Source organism: Oncorhynchus kisutch, linkage group LG1 (genome assembly GCF_002021735.2).
Source record: "Oncorhynchus kisutch isolate 150728-3 linkage group LG1, Okis_V2, whole genome shotgun sequence".
In the NCBI taxonomy this organism is placed as follows: Eukaryota; Metazoa; Chordata; class Actinopteri; order Salmoniformes; family Salmonidae; genus Oncorhynchus; species Oncorhynchus kisutch.
The window spans coordinates 70,128,621-70,149,164 of NC_034174.2; the positions used below are offsets into that span (position 1 = coordinate 70,128,621).

Genomic DNA, 20,544 nt, shown 5'->3' on the forward strand with positions numbered 1-20,544 from the left:
CCTACCATCACATCACCATACACATCAGTGAGCAATCTCGCGTTGTGCGCCCGAGCCGCCACTGTCGCATCTATGGAGCGCTCCCGCAGCCTGTCCTACTATTGCGTGGAATAAAAATGTAATATGACATAGAAGCAAGACGCCCTGGCACTTCAAAAGGAAAACAACCCTTTCAGTCCACACCTCAACACTCGCGACTTTCCAACGATACCGACTTGAAACTTTTACCTTACACCCCCCCCACCCCTCCTCACACCGTTCCCCCACGTTATATCCGTTCGTGTAAAATTCCCTCAGAGAGCTTTGCTGCTCATTTCACTCCGGCGGCAACATGGACGAGCAAGAAGCCGCGGAAAGGATGTCTCCAGCCGGAGTCCGACCCCGGAATCGCCCGCCACAAGTGATGCTGAACCAGAAAAAGATCAAAGCGAGACGGAAAAAGCGAAGGGAGTTGGTTTTGATCCAAATATGCTTGTTGGGAGGGATGCTTCTCTTCGTCAAGGGGTTCTCCTACCTAGCAGAAAATTCAGGTGAGGGTAGGCCTATCAACTTACCCCCCTGTTGAGGGATGGAATGCTGAAGTGGGAGTTCCATAATGGCTGTTATGTAGCCCATAGAGTCCATTGTTTTGTTACCATGTTTTGTAATAATACAATGTTACATTGATTTTGCACATCATGCAAATTGTGTTTAAACTGGAGGCTACTTTTGAGTTGTTCTCGATTTGCACATTTCTGAACTGGACTGGAGTGTGGTCAGGGGTGTCATGCACCCCCAAAATCTGAGGGGGCACAAAGTATGTGAGGATGGCTGGTGTGTGTGTGGTCATTTTTGAAACAGCTGAACTGTTTTTTTCCTGCACTGTTGAGCACGGGTTGGAACCAAATTAATTTTCCAATGGTTTAGTTCTGAACAGAACAATAATTTTTTTCGTTCCATTACACTGTTCTGACCGGCATAATAAAGTTCAGAACCAGTTCGAACCCCCCCAAAAAGTAACAGTTCATGGCGTTCCTTTCTGTTTCTTTTTAAACCTCTGAAATATATATATATTTTTTTTTACATTTAGCTCGACAATACATTTCTTCACCAAAAGGTGCACATCGAGCAGTTTGCTGTGCAGCGGTTAAGCGATTTAATCTGTATAGGAAAGTTATTCAGAGCAAATTGTATTTTGCCGTAACAGTATGGTTTAATCATAATGAAAGACAAACGCACACTGTGCTGCCAGTCACAGTGTAGAGTGCAATATGCAACTCAAATTCTGAGGAGGAAGCTTGGATTGAATCAGTGGGCATCTTGTTATGACATTCATTATCTGAATTAAGCCCAAATAATTATACCTATGGAGGAGTGGCTTCTACAAAGACACTTTTAATATCATTGAACTTCCGAGTTGGTTTAAAGTTGGACCACCGCAAACGTTAGCTAGCTAGCTAACAAGCTTGTGTGTGCAGAGCAGCACCAGAATAAAAACACGTCTTACCTTTTTTGTAGTTAATAAATCCAATGTGACAACTATAGTATCCTTAGCTAGCGTTGAAATGTCCATCCATTCTTCTCTAATTAACCATCTTTCCCTAATTTCTGAATTACGCTTGTAACATTGTCAGTAGGCTACAGTAACCTATGTAACGTCGTCAGAAGGCTACAGTAACCTATGTAATGTTGTCAGTAGGCTACAGTAACCTATGTAATGTTGTCAGTAGGCTACAGTAACCTATGTGAATGTTGTCAGTAGGCTACAGTAACCTATGTAATGTTGTCAGTAGGCTACAGTAACCTATATAATGTTGTCAGTAGGCTACAGTAACCTATGTAACATCATCAGAAGGCTACAGTAACCTATGTAATGTTGTCAGTAGGCTACAGTAACCTATGTAATGTTGTCAGTAGGCTACAGTAACCTATGTAACGTTGTCAGTAGGCTACAGTAAACGATGTAACATCATCAGTAGACTACAGTAACCTAGGTAATGTTGTCAGTAGACTACAGTAACCTATGTAATGTTGTCAGTAGGCTACAGTAACCTATGTAACGTTGTCAGTAGGCTACATTAACCTATGTAACGTCGTCAGAAGGCTACAGTAACCTATGTAATGTTGTCAGTAGGCTACAGTAACCTATGTAACGTCGTCAGAAGGCTACAGTAACCTATGTAATGTTGTCAGTAGGCTACAGTAACCTATGTAATGTTGTCAGTAGGCTACAGTAACCGATGTAACATCGTCAGTAGGCTACAGTAACCGATGTAACATCGTCAGAAGGCTACAGTAACCTATGTAATGTTGTCTGTAGACTACAGTAACCTATGTAATGTTGTCAGTAGACTACAGTAACCTATGTAATGTTGTCAGTAGGCTACAGTAACCTATGTAATGTTGTCAGTAGACTACAGTAACCTATGTAATGTTGTCAGTAGGCTACAGTAACCGATGTAACATCATCAGTAGGCTACAGTAACCTATGTAATGTTGTCAGTAGGCTACAGTAACATATGTAATGTTGTCAGAAGGCTACAGTAACCTATGTAACATCATTAGTAGGCTACAGTAACCTATGTAATGTCGTCAGAAGGCTACAGTAACCTATGTAACATCGTCAGTAGGCTACAGTAACCTATGTAATGTTGTCAGTAGACTACAGTAACCTATGTAATGTTGTCAGTAGACTACAGTAACCTATGTAATGTTGTCAGTAGGCTACAGTAACCTATGTAACATCATCAGTAGGCTACAGTAACCTATGTAATGTTGTCAGTAGGCTACAGTAACCTATGTAATGTTGTCAGTAGGCTACAGTAACCTATGTAATGTTGTCAGTAGGCTACAGTAACCTATGTAACATCATCAGAAGGCTACACTAACCTATGTAATGTTGTCAGTAGGCTACAGTAACCTATGTAATGTTGTCAGTAGGCTACAGTAACCTATGTAATGTTGTCAGTAGGCTACAGTAACCTATGTAATGTTGTCAGTAGGCTACAGTAACCTATGTAATGTTGTCAGTAGGCTACAGTAACCTATGTAATGTTGTCAGTAGGCTACAGTAACCTATGTAATGTTGTCAGTAGGCTACAGTAACCTATGTAATGTTATCAGTAGACTACAGTAACCTATGTAATGTTGTCAGTAGACTACAGTAACCTATGCAATGTTGTCAGTAGACTACAGTAACCTATGTAATGTTGTCAGTAGGCTACAGTAACCTATGTAATGGTGTCGGTAGGCTACAGTAACCTATGTAATGTTGTCAGTAGGATACAGTAACCTATGTAATGTTGTCAGTAGGCTACAGTAACCTCTGTAACATCGTCAGTAGACTACAGTAACCTATGTAATGTTGTCAGTAGATTACAGTAACCTATGTAATGTTGTCAGTAGACTACAGTAACCTATGTAATGTTGTCAGTAGATTACAGTAACCTATGTAATGTTGTCGGTAGGCTACAGTAACCTACGTAATGTTGTCAGCAGGCTACAGTAACCTATGTAATGTTGTCAGCAGGCTACAGTAACCTATGTAATGTTGTCAGCAGGCAACAGTAACCTATGTAATGTTGTCAGTAGGCTACAGTAACCTATGTAATGTTGTCTGTAGGCTACAGTAACCTATGTAACGTTGTCAGTAGGCTACATTAACCTATGTAACGTCGTCAGAAGGCTACAGTAACCTATGTAATGTTGTCAGTAGGCTACAGTAACCTATGTAACGTCGTCAGAAGGCTACAGTAACCTATGTAATGTTGTCAGTAGGCTACAGTAACCTATGTAATGTTGTCAGTAGGCTACAGTAACCTATGTAACATCGTCAGTAGGCTACAGTAACCGATGTAACATCGTCAGAAGGCTACAGTAACCTATGTAATGTTGTCTGTAGACTACAGTAACCTATGTAATGTTGTCAGTAGACTACAGTAACCTATGTAATGTTGTCAGTAGGCTACAGTAACCTATGTAATGTTGTCAGTAGACTACAGTAACCTATGTAATGTTGTCAGTAGGCTACAGTAACCGATGTAACATCATCAGTAGGCTACAGTAACCTATGTAATGTTGTCAGTAGGCTACAGTAACATATGTAATGTTGTCAGAAGGCTACAGTAACCTATGTAACATCATTAGTAGGCTACAGTAACCTATGTAATGTCGTCAGAAGGCTACAGTAACCTATGTAACATCGTCAGTAGGCTACAGTAACCTATGTAATGTTGTCAGTAGACTACAGTAACCTATGTAATGTTGTCAGTAGACTACAGTAACCTATGTAATGTTGTCAGTAGGCTACAGTAACCTATGTAACATCATCAGAAGGCTACACTAACCTATGTAATGTTGTCAGTAGGCTACAGTAACCTATGTAATGTTGTCAGTAGGCTACAGTAACCTATGTAATGTTGTCAGTAGGCTACAGTAACCTATGTAATGTTGTCAGTAGGCTACAGTAACCTATGTAATGTTGTCAGTAGGCTACAGTAACCTATGTAATGTTGTCAGTAGGCTACAGTAACCTATGTAATGTTGTCAGTAGGCTACAGTAACCTATGTAATGTTATCAGTAGACTACAGTAACCTATGTAATGTTGTCAGTAGGCTACAGTAACCTATGTAATGTTGTCAGTAGACTACAGTAACCTATGCAATGTTGTCAGTAGACTACAGTAACCTATGTAATGGTGTCGGTAGGCTACAGTAACCTATGTAATGTTGTCAGTAGGATACAGTAACCTATGTAATGTTGTCAGTAGGCTACAGTAACCTCTGTAACATCGTCAGTAGACTACAGTAACCTATGTAATGTTGTCAGTAGATTACAGTAACCTATGTAATGTTGTCAGTAGACTACAGTAACCTATGTAATGTTGTCAGTAGATTACAGTAACCTATGTAATGTTGTCGGTAGGCTACAGTAACCTACGTAATGTTGTCAGCAGACTACAGTAACCTATGTAATGTTGTCAGCAGGCTACAGTAACCTATGTAATGTTGTCAGCAGGCAACAGTAACCTATGTAATGTTGTCAGTAGGCTACAGTAACCTATGTAATGTTGTCAGTAGACTACAGTAACCTATGTAATGTTGTCAGTAGGCTACAGTAACCTATGTAATGTTGTCAGTAGACTACAGTAACCTATGTAATGTTGTCAGTAGGCTACAGTAACCTATGTAATGTTGTCAGTAGACTACAGTAACCTATGTAATGTTGTCAGTAGACTACAGTAACCTATGTAATGTTGTCAGTAGGCTACAGTAACCTATGTAATGGTGTCGGTAGGCTACAGTAACCTATGTAATGTTGTCAGTAGGCTACAGTAACCTATGTAATGTTGTCAGTAGGCTACAGTAACCTCTGTAACCTCGTCAGTAGACTACAGTAACCTATGTAATGTTGTCAGTAGACTACAGTAACCTAGGTAATGTTGTCAGTAGACTACAATAACCTATGTAATGTTGTCAGTAGACTACAGTAACCTATGTAATGTTGTCGGTAGGCTACAGTAACCTACATAATGTTGCCGGCAGGCTACAGTAACCTATGTAATGTTGTCAGCAGGCTACAGTAACCTATGTAATGTTGTCAGCAGGCTACAGTAACCTATGTAACGTCATCAGTAGGCTACAGTAGTCTATGTAATGTTGTTAGTTGGCTACAGTAACCTATGTAACGTTGTCATTAGGCTCCAGTAACCTATGTAATGTTGTCAGTAGGCTACAGTAATCTATGTAATGTTGTTAGTTGGCTACAGTAACCTATGTAACGTTGTCAGTAGACTACAGTAACCTATGTAATGTTGTCAGTAGACTACAGTAACCTATGTAATGGTGTCAGTAGACTACAGTAACCTATGTAATGTTGTCAGTAGACTACAGTAACCTATGTAATGTTGTCAGTAGACTACAGTAACCTATGTAACGTTGTCAGTAGACTACAGTAACCTATGTAATGTTGTCAGTAGGCTACAGTAACCTATATAATGTTGTCAGTAGACTACAGTAACCTATGTAACGTTGTCAGTAGACTACAGTAACCTATGTAATGTTGTCAGCAGGCTACAGTAACCTATGTAATGTTGTCAGCAGGCTACAGTAACCTATGTAACGTCATCAGTAGGCTACAGTAGTCTATGTAATGTTGTTAGTTGGCTACAGTAACCTATGTAACGTTGTCAGTAGACTACAGTAACCTATGTAACGTTGTCAGTAGACTACAGTAACCTATGTAATGTTGTCAGTAGGCTCCAGTAACCTATGTAACGTTGTCAGTAGACTACAGTAACCTATGTAATGTTGTGTAATGTTGTTTGTTTGTTTTTGTGGGACTGGAAAAAAATGCCTGGAACATTTCAAGAACGTTATTAATCGGTTCCCATGCTTTTAAAATAACGGTTCTGTTCCGGAACAGTATAGATTACTTTCGTTTTTTTTTCGGCTTTCGGTTCTTTTCCCTGAATCGTTTCCAACCCCTGATCTAGAGCCATAATCATTATGCTTAATTCTATTTTTTAATAGAAACTAAATATGCTTCTCTGCTAAAATCTGGGTAAAAGATTGGAAGGAATGTGAGTCTTTTTCAGTACATTTAGCAATTGCTTGTCTTTCTCAAGTCTTCCAACCTTGCCAGCATGGCATGCCAGCTAAGATAGTTTGACAAGCTCGCTACTCCAACATCATTGATTGCGGAAATGGCTTCTTGGTAGCTAGTTATGCAGTTGGGTTAGCTAAAGCCAACTTCATAAAATTGCTACTAGGTGGCTAGTAGTATTACAGAGAAACAACAAAACATAAAAAAACATGTATATTTACAGTACCAGTCAAAAGTTTGGACACACCTATTAATTATATTTTTTAAATATTGTTTTTCCTATTTTCCACATTGTAGAATAATAGTGAAGACATCATAACTATTAAATAAGACATGGAATCATGTAGTAACCAAACAAGTGTTAAACAAATTATTCAAAGTAGCCACCTTTGCCTTGATGACAGCTTTGCATACTCTTGGCATTCTCTCAACCATGCATCATGAGGATGCATGGAATGGATGCTTTTCAATTAACAGGTGTGCCTTGTGGAATTTCTTTCCTTCTTAATGCATTTGAGCCAATCAGTTGTGTTCTGACAATTTAGGGGTGGTAGACAGAAGAAAGCCCTATTTGGTTAAATACCAAGTCCATATTATGGCAAGAACAGCTCAAATGAGTAAAGAGAATCAAGAGTCTGTCATTACTTTAAGACATGAAGTTCAAACATTTCAAGAACTTTGAAAGTTTCTGTAAGTGCAGTCTCAAAATCATCAGGCTCTGTGATGAAACTGTCTCTCATGAGGACCGTCACAAGACAGACCCAGAGTTACCTCTGCTGCAGAGGATAAGTTCATTAGAGTTACCAGCCTCAGAAATTGCAGCCCAAATAAATGCTTCACAGAGTTCAAGTAACAGACACTTCTCAACAGCAACTGTTCAGAGAAGACTGCGTGAATCAGGCTTTTATGGTCGAATTCCTTCAAAGAAACCAATACTAAAGGACACCAATAATAAGAAGAGACTTGCTTGGGCCAAGAAACATGAGCAATGGACATTAAACCGGTGGAAATCTGTCCTTTGGTGTGATGAGTCCAAAATGAGTCCAAATTTGAGATTTTTGGTTCCAACCGCCGTGTGTTTGTGAGACGTGGAGTAGGTGAACGGATGATCTCCGCATGTGTGGTTCCCACCGTGAAGCATGGAGGTGTGATGGTGTGGGGGTGCTTTGCTGGTGACAATGTCTTTGATTTATTTTAGAATTCAAGGCGCACTTAACCAGCATGGATACCACAGAATTCTGCAGTGGTACACCATCCCATCTGGTTTCCACATAGTGGAACTATCATTTGTTTTTCAATGGGACAATGACCCAAAACACACCCCCAGGCTGTGTAAGGGCTATTTGACCAGTGAGAGTGATGGACTGCTGCACCAGATGACTTGGAATGAGTTGGACCGCAGAGTGAAGGAAAAGCAGCCAACAAGTGCTCAGCATATGTGGGAACTCCTTCAAGACTGTTGGAAAAGCATTCCTCATGAAGCTGGTTGAGAGAATGCCAAGAGTGTGCAAAGCTGTCATCAAGGCAAAAGGTGGCTACTTTGAACACTTTTTTGGTTACTACATGATTCCATATGTGTTATTTCTTAGTTGTGATGTCTTCACTATTGTTCGACAATGGAGAAAATAGTAAAAATAAAGAAAATTCCTTGAATGAGTAGGTGTGTCAGAGAAGCATTGCCTGTACAACCGCTGTAAAGCTCAGGTGTTTCATACTGCAGCTAAGCTGAAATCAGGGCAGAGTACCCAGGGGTATACTAAAAACACTTCTCCAGGTTACAGAGAGAGACAAAAGATGTCCACTCCTACTCTCTTCCTCTACTACTCTATACAAAGCACTTTAACTTTAAAACACACAGCTTGCTATTCGAGGTCGACGTTTACTTTTCGTGAGCTGTCACTTATATCCCATTGAATCTTCATTACAGAACAGGGACAGAAGGCTTGGTGCTTGTATATGAATATTCATACTTCATACTCATGATTTGTGCATCACTGCTATGTCAGTGTGCGCATCCTGGTAACGGAACAACGCAATGCAATAGGGACACACACTACTGTGTGTGTGTGTGTGTTCAAACCAACAATGACACTCCAGTTAATGCATTTATCCACTTCCCATTGTGTGCCTCTGTGAAACTGTTAAACAACGTGCCGAATATATATATTAATTATATGTTGATTATTCATGATCCACTTCATGAAGTGCGTGCATGTGTGTGTTATGTTCTCTGAACTTAGTGGAGAAGCACTCAACGCCTTGCAGGCATTGACACATTAATCACCGGTGCGATATGCTTGTTATTTCTGTGTGTGTGCGTGTAAGGATGTGTGTGTATGTGTATGGATGGCCTGTGTGTGTGTCTGTGAGAGTAGGTGAATACACACTGAATGTTGGCACGCAATGCCCGCTGCCTGCCTTGTGAGTACAGAATCAAATGTGATGATGCCAGGTGGAAAGTTCAGCCATACCTCTAGGTCTGACTATAGGACATTTGAATACCTCTGTTTCTGATTTTGATTCAAAGCATTTCTCTTTTGTGTCTGTCAGCCAGCTGAAAAGGTTAGAGTGGGTTTAGGGTTGGCCAAAGAAGAAAATGAATGAATCCTGTACCCTGTTTTTGCCTCTAGATGTGTTCTTTATTCAGAGTGCACTCATGATTCAAGTGGAATATTGTGTGATTCAATACAATGTATTCTGCCCCCAGTCCTTTCCCTTCGTTTCATTTCTCAGGGCATAATAACTTGATAAATATAACTTTAACACTGACAAAATAATCCTCCTCAGACTTTTTGTTGATTTCAAAGTAGATCATGGTCATGTTAAGTAGGGACATAACAGAATAAAACAGAGAGAAACTAGGAGGTATTACTTAACTGGTCCAAAAACAAATGATCATTTTCATTTTGTGATCAAAATTCTTTGCAACAATTTGCCCTAATGAACATGCCCTGGTTACCTCGTTTCAAGCCTCCTCTACCTGTGTCTCGTAGGTTATGACACATCCAGCCCCACCACGTTTGATGATGAGCGATGGGGAGGCAGGAAGCTACTGCAGGAGGTGGACACATTGGACAGTAATAGCAGCATGGAAGAAGATGGGGAAAAGAAAAACTGCACCGAACCAGGTAACAAAATGAAAGAAAGAAATTAAACCTCTCATATCCCTTCCTCTCTTGCCCCCACTCCAGGTAAGAGAGAAAGAAGGAAGAAAGAGAGCACCCCGTATTCTCCCTCCCTCCCTCCGTTATTCCCATCTCCCCTTGTCCTCCCAAACTGGGGTAAAACAGACTGTTGGGTCAGATAGGCTCCCATGAGCCTACAGTACATCACTCACAAACACACACACACACACACACACACACACACACACACACGGTAGTGTTCTTTCTGGGTGTTTCAGCACTTTTCACACTTATTCTCGGTCACATTCTGGGACCCTGTAGCTTTTCTGACAAGTGAAAGTCCCCAGTTTCCATGGCGACCTCTTATCTGATCATCAACGAGCGACTTGGCCTTGACTGTTCAAGCCGGCACTCGTCGATGGGTGAATGGTGTGTAAGAATGCTTGAGTTACATGTTACACACTGCTAGATGAAATGGTGCTGTATAGAACCACACCAGGGTTAAATCCCTCAAATAAATAGAACTATATATATACAGTACTAGTCAAAAGTTTGGACACACCTACTCATTCAAGGATTTTTCTTTATTTGCCTTAATGACAGCTTTGCACACACTTGACATTCTCTCAACCAGCTTCATGAGGTAGTCACCTGGAATGCATTTAGAATTTCTTTCCTTCTTAATGTGTTTGAGCCAATCAGTTGTGTTGTGACAAGGTAGGGGTCCATATTATGGCAAGAACAGCTCAAATAAGCAAAGGGAAACGACAGTCCATCATTTCTTTAAGACATGAAGGTCAGTCAATCCGGAAAATTTGAAGAACTTTGAAAGTTTCTTCAAGTGCAGTCATTAAAACCATCAAGCGCTATGATGAAACTGGCTCTCAAGAGGACTGCCACAGGAAAGGAAGACCCAGAGTTACCTCTGCTGCAGATAATACGTTCGTTAAAGTTAACTTTTCCACAGGACAATGGCCAAAAACACCTCCAGGCTGTGTAAGGGCTATTTGAAAAAGGAGAGTGATGGAGTGCTGCATCAGATGACCTGGCCTGCATAATCACCTGTCCTCAACCCAATTGGGATGGTTTGGGATGAGTTGGACCGCAGAGTGAAGGAAAAGCATCCAACAAGTGCTCAGCATATGTGGGAACGCCTTTAAGACTGCTGGAAAAGCATTCCCCATGAAGCTGGTTGAGAATGCCAAGAGTGTGCAAAGCAGTCATCAAGACAAAAGATGGCTACATTGAAGAATCTAAAATGTAGTTTAACGCTTTTTTGGTAACAACATGATTCCATATGTGTTATTTCATAGTTTTGTATGTCTTCACTATTATTCTACAATGTAGAAAAACCCTTGGATGAGTAGGTGTGTCCAAACTTTGACTGGTACTGTATATATACAGTTGAAGTCGGAAGTTTACATACGCTTAGGTTGGAGTCATTAAAACTTGTTTTTCAACCAGATATTTACATACACTAAGTTGACTGTGCCTTTAAACAGCTTGGACAATTCCAGAAAATGATGTCATGGCTTTAGAAGCTTCTGATAGGCAAATTGACATCATTTGAGTCAATTGGTGGTGTACCTGTGGACGTATTTCAAGGCCTACCTTCAAACTCAGTGCCTCTTTGCTAGACATCATGGGAAAATCTAAAGAAATCAGACAAGATTTCAGAAAAACAATTGTAGACCACCACAAGTCTGGTTCATCCTTGGGAGCAATTTACAAACGCCTGAAGGTACCACGTTCATCTGTACAAACAATAATACGCAAGTTTAAACACCATGGGACCACACAGCCGTCATACCGCTCAGGAAGGAGACGCGTTCTGTCTCCTAGAGATCTATATCGACATAGCCTGAAAGGCAACTCAGGAAGGAAGAAGCCATCGCTCCAAAACCGCCATAAAAAAGCCAGACTACGGTTTGCAACTGCACATGGGGACAAAGATTGTACCTTTTGGAGAAATGTCCTCTGGTCTGAAGAAGCAAAAACAGAACTGTTTGGCCATAATAACCATTGTTATGTTTGGAGGAAAAAGGGGGAGGCATGCAAGCTGAAGAATACCATCCCAACCGTGAAGAAGCTTGGTCGCAAAGCTTGGTCGCAAATGGGTCTTCCAAATGGACAATGACCCCAAGCATACCTCTAAAGTTGTGTCAAAATGTCTTTGTGGCCATCACAAAGCTCTGACCTCAATCAATAAGACAATTTGTGGGCAGAACTGTAAAAGCATGTGCAAGCAGGGAAGCCTACAAACCTGACTCAGTTACACCAGCTCTGTCAGGAGGAATGGGCCAAAATTCACCCAACTTATTGTGGGAAGCTTGTGGAAGGCTACTTGAAACGTTTGACCCAAGTTAAACAATTGCAATGCTACGAAATACTAATTGAGTGTCTGTAAACCTCTGACCCACTGGGAAGGTGATGAAAGAAATAAAAGCTGAAATAAATTGTTCTCTCTACTATTATTCTGACATTTCACATTCTTGAAATAAAGTGGTGATCATAATTGACCTCAGACAGGGGAATCTTTACTAGGATTAAATGTCAGGAATTGTGAAAAACTGAGTTTAAATGTATTTGGCTAAGGTGTATGTAAACTTCTGACTTCAACTGTAACTGCTAAGCACCATTATTCTTAGCAGTGTACTTGACAGGTTTAGAAGCGCATTCCCCTACAGAGTTATTAAAGTGATTAAAATCTTAGGCTTTTTCTGAGTGAATTTGAAGCAGGTCTCTTATATGTTTTTCATCTTCAAAATCCCACATCCCTTCCCCATATGTACCACATCATCACCATCATCATCTTCCAGACCGGCCTATCCTGCATCATCTAGCCCAGTGTCTATTTATAGCCCCATATGGATGGTGGAAATTTGACATTCAACTCTGTTGTAATGATGGCTTGAACTGAAGCTTGGGAGAAGGGGGAGGGGAAGAGTGGATGGAGAGGGTTTCACTGAAGGATTGTATTGATGTTTTGTTTTCTTACCTTGAGCTATGAGATAATGATGACACACAAACGCTGTCATATCCCCCCCACACACACCCTTCACCATTTACCTTACCCACCACATTCACCCTCCTTTCCCCCACTCTCTGGTGTGCTAATTAAGCAAAATAGCCACAATCAATCTCCCATCTCATCCTCCTCCCTCAAGGTCACCCTTGTGGTCTATAAAAGGGAGATAGGGGTCGGAGGTCAAGTTATTCTCCTTTCCCTGCCTATTATAGTTCACCTCTCCTTCTCCTTGTTAAAATGAAAGCGAGCGTTTAAGAGGCCAGGACTCTGGGGTGACTCCAGTGACGTGTGGCGTAAAGGTAGAGGTTGGACTAAATGATAACCTCTCCTTTCAATATGTATGTACGCACACACACACACACACACACACACACACACACACACACACACACACACACACACACACACACACACACACACACACACACACACACACACACACACAGTTTGGACTAATAACCTATTTTAAAAGTCTACCTTCTTTCACCCCTTTTCGTGTTCCTGGTAAAGAAAGATGTAGTGTGTGCGTGTTAAGAGTGAGTCGTGTGTTGATTTGACCTTTTGAGAAAGTGCTTTTTGGGAGGGGGAGGGGGGTGTATGATTGCGTTTATGATTGCTTGTGTCTGTGGGTGTGTTAGTGTACATTTAGAGTGTGTGCAAATTTGTGTGTCTGTGAGTGCGTATTGTTTTTGTCTGTCTGTGTGTGTTATTGTCCGTGTGAGAGAGAGCACCCTGTATGCGTGTCTGTGTCTGAGTACCGGTATCCCTGCTGCCCCAGCAGTGGAGATGGACATGTGGTCAGTACAGTGCAGTACCAGTACCACTGCTGCCCCAGCAGTGGAGATGGACATGTGGACAGTAGAGTACAGTACCAGTACCCCTGCTGCCCCAGCAGTGGAGATGGACATGTGTACAGTGCAGTACCAGTACCCCTGCTGCCCCAGCAGTGTAGATGGACATGTGGACAGTACAGTACAGTACCAGTACCCCTGCTGCCCCAGCAGTGGAGATGGACATGTGTACAGTACAGTGCAGTACCAGTACCCCTGCTGCCCCAGCAGTGGAGATGGACATGTGTATAGTACAGTGCAGTACCAGTACCCCTGCTGCCCCAGCAGTGGAGATGGACATGTGTACAGTACAGTGCAGTACCAGTACCCATGCTGCCCCAGCAGTGGAGATGGACATGTGTATAGTACAGTACAGTACCAGTACCCCTGCTGCCCCAGCAGTGGAGATGGACATGTGTACAGTACAGTGCAGTACCAGTACCCCTGCTGCCCCAGCAGTGGAGATGGACATGTGTACAGTACAGTGCAGTACCAGTACCCCTGCTGCCCCAGTAGTGGAGATGGACATGTGGACAGTACAGTACAGTACCAGTACCCCTGCTGCCCCAACAGTGGAGATGGACATGTGGACAGTACAGTGCAGTACCAGTACCCCTGCTGCCCCAGCAGTGGAGATGGACATGTGGACAGTACAGTGCAGTACCAGTACCCCTGCTGCCCCAGCAGTGGAGATGGACATGTGTACAGTACAGTGCAGTACCAGTACCCCTGCTGCCCCAGCAGTGGAGATGGACTTGTGTACAGTACAGTGCAGTACCAGTACCCCTGCTGCCCCAGCAGTGGAGGGTACAGTGCAGGCCTTGATGACGCTCGGCGTGAGCTCTCCTGAAGTAACTGCAGAAGGCTTCTCTGATTGTTCTGTTCCTTCCACCAACATCCTGCTGCTCCTGCACTTCAGACGGAACCCCTCATTTCACTAACACACACACAAGAACACACACATTACACACACAAACACAAACAAACACACATACGCTGCCAGAAAGACATGAAATTACCCATAACCCGTCATTACGCCCACCTTCGATGATTTTAATTGCGGGGACCCCGCTGGGTGAGTTGATTTCTGATGCTTGTTTTGGGGAATGGGGAGGAGATAAGAGAGATGAGAGGAGAGGGAGGAGAGGAAAGGAGAGGAGGGGAGGGGAAAGGAGAGAGGATAGGAGGGGAAAGGAGAGAAGAAATGAGGGGAGGGGAAAGGAGACAGGCGAGGAAAGGAGAGAGGCGAGGAAAGGGGAGAGGAGAGGAAAGGGGAGAGGCGAGGAAAGGAGAGAGGCGAGGAAAGGGGAGAGGAGAGGAAAGGAGAGAGATGGAACGGAAGGGAGGGGAAAGGAGATATGAGAGGAAAGGGGAGAGGAGAGGAAAGGAGAGAGGCGAGGAAATGAGAGAGGCGAGGAAATGAGAGAGGCGAGGAAAGGAGAGAGGCGAGGAAAGGGGAGAGGAGAGGAAAGGAGAGAGGTGGAACGGAAGGGAGGGGAAAGGAGAGATGAGAGGAAAGATGAGCGAAAGGATAGAGGAAAGGAGAGAGGAGCAGAGGAGGGGAGAAAAGAGCGGGGGAGAGGAGAGGAAAGGAGGGGAGGGGAGGGAGAAAAGAGCAGAGGAGGGGAGAGGAGAGGAAAGGAAGGGAGGGGAAAGGAGAGAGGAGAGGAAAGGAAGGGAGGGGAAAGGAGAGAGGATAGGAGAGGAAAGATGAGGAAAGGAGAAAGGAGAGGAAAGGAGGGGAGGGGAAAAGAGAGAGGAGAGGAGGGGAGGGGAGAAAAGAGCAGAGAATGGGAGAGGAGAGGGGAGGAAAGGAGAGAATGTATGGATGAGACTAGATAAAGATATAGAATATGCCAGAAAAGAAGAGAGGGAACAAGCCACAGGTATGGCTTCAGAGGCTTTTGGTAGTGTAGGTAGATGGGTGTTCTCACTCTTCTGGTAGTGTAGGTAGATGGGTGTTCTCACTCTTCTGGTAGTATAGGTAGATGGGTGTTCTCACTCTTCTGGTAGTGTAGGTAGATGGGTGTTCTCACTCTTCTGGTAGTGTAGGTAGATGGGTGTTCTCACTCTTCTGGTAGTGTAGGTAGATGGGTGTTCTCACTCTTCTGGTAGTGTAGGTAGATGGGTGTTCTCACACTTCTGGTAGTGTAGGTAGATGGGTGTTCTCACTCTTCTTCTGGTAGTGTAGGTAAATGGGTGTTCTCACACTTCTTCTGGTAGTGTAGGTAAATGGGTGTTCTCACTCTTCTTCTGGTACTGTAGGTAGATGGGTGCTCTCACTCTTCTTCTGGTAGTGTAGGTAGATGGGTGTTCTCACTCTTCTGGTAGTGTAGGTAGATGGGTGTTCTCACTCCTCTGGTAGTGTAGGTAGATGGGTGCTCTCACTCTTCTTCTGGTAGTGTAGGTAGATGGGTGTTCTCACTCCTCTGGTAGTGTAGAGAGATGGGTGCTGTCACTCTTCTTCTGGTAGTGTAGGTAGATGGGTGCTCTCACTCTTCTTCTGGTAGTGTAGGTAGATGGGTGTTCTCACTCTTCTGGTAGTGTAGGTAGATGGGTGCTCTCACTCTTCTTCTGGTAGTGTAGGTAGATGGGTGTTCTCACTCTTCTGGTAGTGTAGGTAGATGGGTGTTCTCACTCTTCTTCTGGTAGTGTTGGTAGATGGGTGTTCTCACTCTTCTGGTAGTGTAGGTAGATGGGTGTTCTCACTCTTCTGGTAGTGTAGGTAGATGGGTGTTCTCACACTTCTTCTGGTAGTGTAGGTAGATGGGTGTTCTCACTCTTCTGGTAGTGTAGGTAGATGGGTGTTCTCACTCTTCTTCTGGTAGTGTAGGTAGATGGGTGTTCTCACACTTCTTCTGGTAGTGTAGGTAGATGGGTGTTCTCACACTTCTTCTGGTAGTGTAGGTAGATGGGTGTTCTCACTCTTCTGGTAGTGTAGGTAGATGGGTGTTCTCACTATTCTGGTAGTGTAGGTAGATGGGTGTTCTCACTCTTCTGGTAGTGTAGGTAGATGGGTGTTCTCACACTTCTTCTGGTAGTGTAGGTAAATGGGTGTTCTCACTCTTCTGGTAGTGTAGGTAGATGGGGTTCTCACTCTTCTTCTGGTAGTGTAGGTAGATGGGTGTTCTCACTCTTCTGGTAGTGTTGGTAGATGGGTGTTCTCACTCTTCTGGTAGTGTAGGTAGATGGGTGCTCTCACTCTTCTTCTGGTAGTGTAGGTAGATGGGTGTTCTCACTCTTCTGGTAGTGTTGGTAGATGGGTGTTCTCACTCTTCTGGTAGTGTAGGTAGATGGGTGTTCTCACTCTTCTTCTGGTAGTGTAGGTAGATGGGTGCTCTCACTCTTCTGGTAGTGTAGGTCGATGGGTGTTCTCACTCTTCTTCTGGTAGTGTAGGTAGATGGGTGTTCTCACTCTTCTGGTAGTGTAGGTAAATGGGTGTTCTCACTCTTCTGGTAGTGTAGGTAGATGGGTGTTCTCACTCTTCTGGTAGTGTAGGTAGATGGGTGTTCTCACTCTTCTGGTAGTGTAGGTAGATGGGTGTTCTCACTCTTCTGGTAGTGTAGGTAGATGGGTGTTCTCACTCTTCTGGTAGTGTAGGTAGATGGGTGTTCTCACTCTTCTGGTAGTTTAGGTAGATGGGTGCTCTCACTCTTCTGGTAGTGTAGGTAGATGGGTGTTCTCACTCTTCTGGTAGTTTAGGTAGATGGGTGCTCTCACTCTTCTGGTAGTGTAGGTAGATGGGTGCTCTCACTCTTCTGGTAGTGTAGGTAGATGGGTGTTCTCACTCTTCTGGTAGTTTAGGTAGATGGGTGCTCTCACTCTTCTGGTAGTGTAGGTAGATGGGTGCTCTCACTCTTCTGGTAGTTTAGGTAGATGGGTGCTCTCACTCTTCTGGTAGTTTAGGTAGATGGGTGTTCTCACTCTTCTGGTAGTTTAGGTAGATGGGTGTTCTCACTCTTCTGGTAGTTTAGGTAGATGGGTGCTCTCACTCTTCTGGTAGTGTAGGTAGATGGGTGCTCTCACTCTTCTGGTAGTTTAGGTAGATGGGTGTTCTCACTCTTCTTCTGGTGGTGTAGGTAGATGGGTGTTCTCACTCTTCTTCTGGTACTGTAGGTACGGGTAGATAGGTGCTCTCACTCTTCTCAGGGCCTGGAGAATATTCCAATGAGGAGTGTTGGGTTTTAAGGAGATGGATTTGCTCTGTGGTTTGTAGGAAGGGTAATTAGCCCTATGCACTTGTATGGCATAGGGTTATGTAGCAAAGGAGGCTGGTGGAGGGAAGTTATAGGAGGATGGGTTCATTGTAATGGTGTGAATGGAACAGAGTCAAACGTGGTTTCCATATGTTTGATACCGTTTCATACATTCCATTCCAGCCTTTACAATGAGCCCGTCCTCCTATAGCGCCTCCCACCAGCCTCCTCTGCTATGTAGGCTATTTTCACTCTGCATCGGGCCAGAAAAGGGAAGAGAAGAGATGTGTGAGATTGCTGATAGGGCTGTGTGGTTGAAGAATAGGTGACAGACAACGAGTGAGAGAGACCCAAATGATGTGTGGGTTTATAAGATGCTTTCATGGCCTTTGATTTACTGCTGTGAGACCATTGGACATCAGACTTGTACAGTTTGTAATGAAACAACACTAAAGGATGTTCTTAGAACTAGACCTTCTTCTAGTCACCGAAGATAAGTGTTTTCATTAGAACTAGACCTTCTTCTAGTCACCGAAGATAAGTGTTTTCATTAGAACTAGACCTTCTTCTAGTCACCGAAGATAAGTGTTTTCATTAGAACAAGACCTTGTTCTAGTCACCGAAGATAAGTGTTTTCATTAGAACTAGACCTTGTTCTAGTCATCGAAGATACGTGTTTTCATTAGAACTAGACCTTGTTCTAGTCACCGAAGATAAGTGTTTTCATTAGAACTAGACCTTGTTCTAGTCATCGAAGATACGTGTTTTCATTAGAACTAGACCTTGTTCTAGTCACCGAAGATACGTGTTTTCATTAGAACTAGACCTTCTTCTAGTCACCGAAGATAAGTGTTTTCATTAGAACTAGACCTTGTTCTAGTCACCGAAGATAAGTGTTTTCATTAGAACTAGACCTTGTTCTAGTCACCGAAGATACGTGTTTTCATTAGAACTTGACCTTGTTCTAGTCACCGAAGATAAGTGTTTTCATTAGAACTAGACCTTGTTCTAGTCACCGAAGATACGTGTTTTCATTAGAACTAGACCTTGTTCTAGTCATCGAAGATACGTGTTTTCATTAGAACTAGACCTTGTTCTAGTCATCGAAGATAAGTGTTTTCATTAGAACTAGACCTTGTTCTAGTCATCGAAGATAAGTGTTTTCATTAGAACTTGGTTTTTCAACTCATCCGTCGATTTCGAAACATATTTTAAACATAATATGATTGAAAACGGCTTCTTTTCTTATAACCAATCCTTGTGTTCCTTAAGTTCTCCTGTCCTTCAGTAGGATACTGTAGACAATTCCACATGCATTATCCACAAAGTCTAGACTTAACCGGTAACGTTCTCGACAACTGCGTGCCCATATGATACAGTATGCCATGATCAAATGAGAACACACACACACACACACGGCTGCTGTAGATGGGACCCCAGCCCGTGTGTGAGGCTGTGACAATGCTCTCTCCAGGGGTTTCCTGCCCTCCCAGAGGCATTCAGTCTTCAGCACACACTATCTGTTTTGGCCTTGACTTAATCAGGGTCCCCTCTGAACAGTGTGTGTGTGTGTGTGTGATACCCTTAGGAAGCTAGAAGGACCAGCTGATTAATTGCTGTATGATGCCCCGGATGTCTGTAGAGGTGGGTGATAGCTAAGTAGGTAGGTATGTTTGTTTGCCTGTGTGCGTGTGTTTGTTTACCTATGTGTGTGTGTGTGCGTGTGTGTGTGCGCGCGTGCGGGTATGAGGACTCCTAGCACTTTGCCCCTTAGGCTCGCAAGAAGAGATGAAGCCTTGTCTAACTCAATATACAGTTGATGAAATAAAATACAAAAATCTTCAGACTTATAACGGTCAGCTTTTACATTGTGATAAACATCAGATCTGGGTTCAACTACTATTCCAAAGCTTTCAAGTACTTTAAGTTTTTCCTCTAGCCTGCCTTGAGTTGCTGTAGCCTGCCATATGGGTCGGGTGGGCGGTTGCAGTTTCAATTCTATTTGAACCCAGGTTTGCTAATCATATTCATATTGGTGATGACCCGTCTATACCGAGAGAGATTTCCTTTGAGAAATCAACTGCTGGGTATTGTGATGCTTGAGGGGGGGGGGGGGGGGGGTTCATAATAACGTAACAACAACAGCTACAGATGGTGTGTGTGTACTTTAGTGTGCAGATTGCAGACGCCATATAGTTATTGCATGAGGAGGAGATCGTTCCTCGTGGGAATAAGACCAATCTATCTCCGCAATTAGCTTAGCAAGTTTCCCCGAAACTGTCACTGAGGTCACCACCCTCTTTCTTTGCTTTATATATATATAAATCTCTCTCTCTCTGTCTCTCTCTGTCTCTCTCCCCCCTCCACTCTCTACTCTCTCTTCTCTCTTCTCTCTCTCTACTCTGTCTCTCTCTCTCCTCTGCTGTCTCTCTCTCTCTCTTCTATCCTCTCTTCTCTCGCTGTCTCCTCTGCTCTCTCTCTCTCTCTCTCTGTCCTCCTCTCATCGTCTAATCTCTCCTCTCTCTCTCTGTCCTCTCTGTCTTCTCTCCTATCTCTCTCTCTCGTCCCTCTCTGTCTCTTCTCGCTCTCTGTCTCGTCTCTCTCTCTCTCTCTCTCTCTGTCTCTCTGTCTCTCTCTCTCTGTCTCTCTCTCTCTCCTCTCTTCTCTCTCTCTCTCCTCTGTCTCTCTCTCTCTCATCTCTCTCTCTCTGTCTCTCTCTGTCTCTCTCTGTCTCTCCTGTCTCTCTCTGTCTCTCTCTCTCTCTCTCTCTGTCTCTCTCTC

The 20,544-nt window shown here is 43.2% G+C and overlaps 1 protein-coding gene across 1 annotated transcript in view; it reads left to right on the forward strand.

Annotated features, from left to right (window-relative positions):
- Window positions 1–20,544, forward strand: part of LOC109904714 (sodium/potassium/calcium exchanger 3) — an 80,065-nt gene continuing 59,521 nt past the window's right edge. Inside the window, exons 1-2 of the mRNA XM_031831426.1 lie at window positions 1–530; window positions 9,577–9,711. Of these exons, the coding sequence (XP_031687286.1) occupies window positions 332–530; window positions 9,577–9,711 (334 nt within the window). The 5' untranslated portion in view covers window positions 1–331. The remainder of the gene's footprint in view (window positions 531–9,576; window positions 9,712–20,544) is intronic.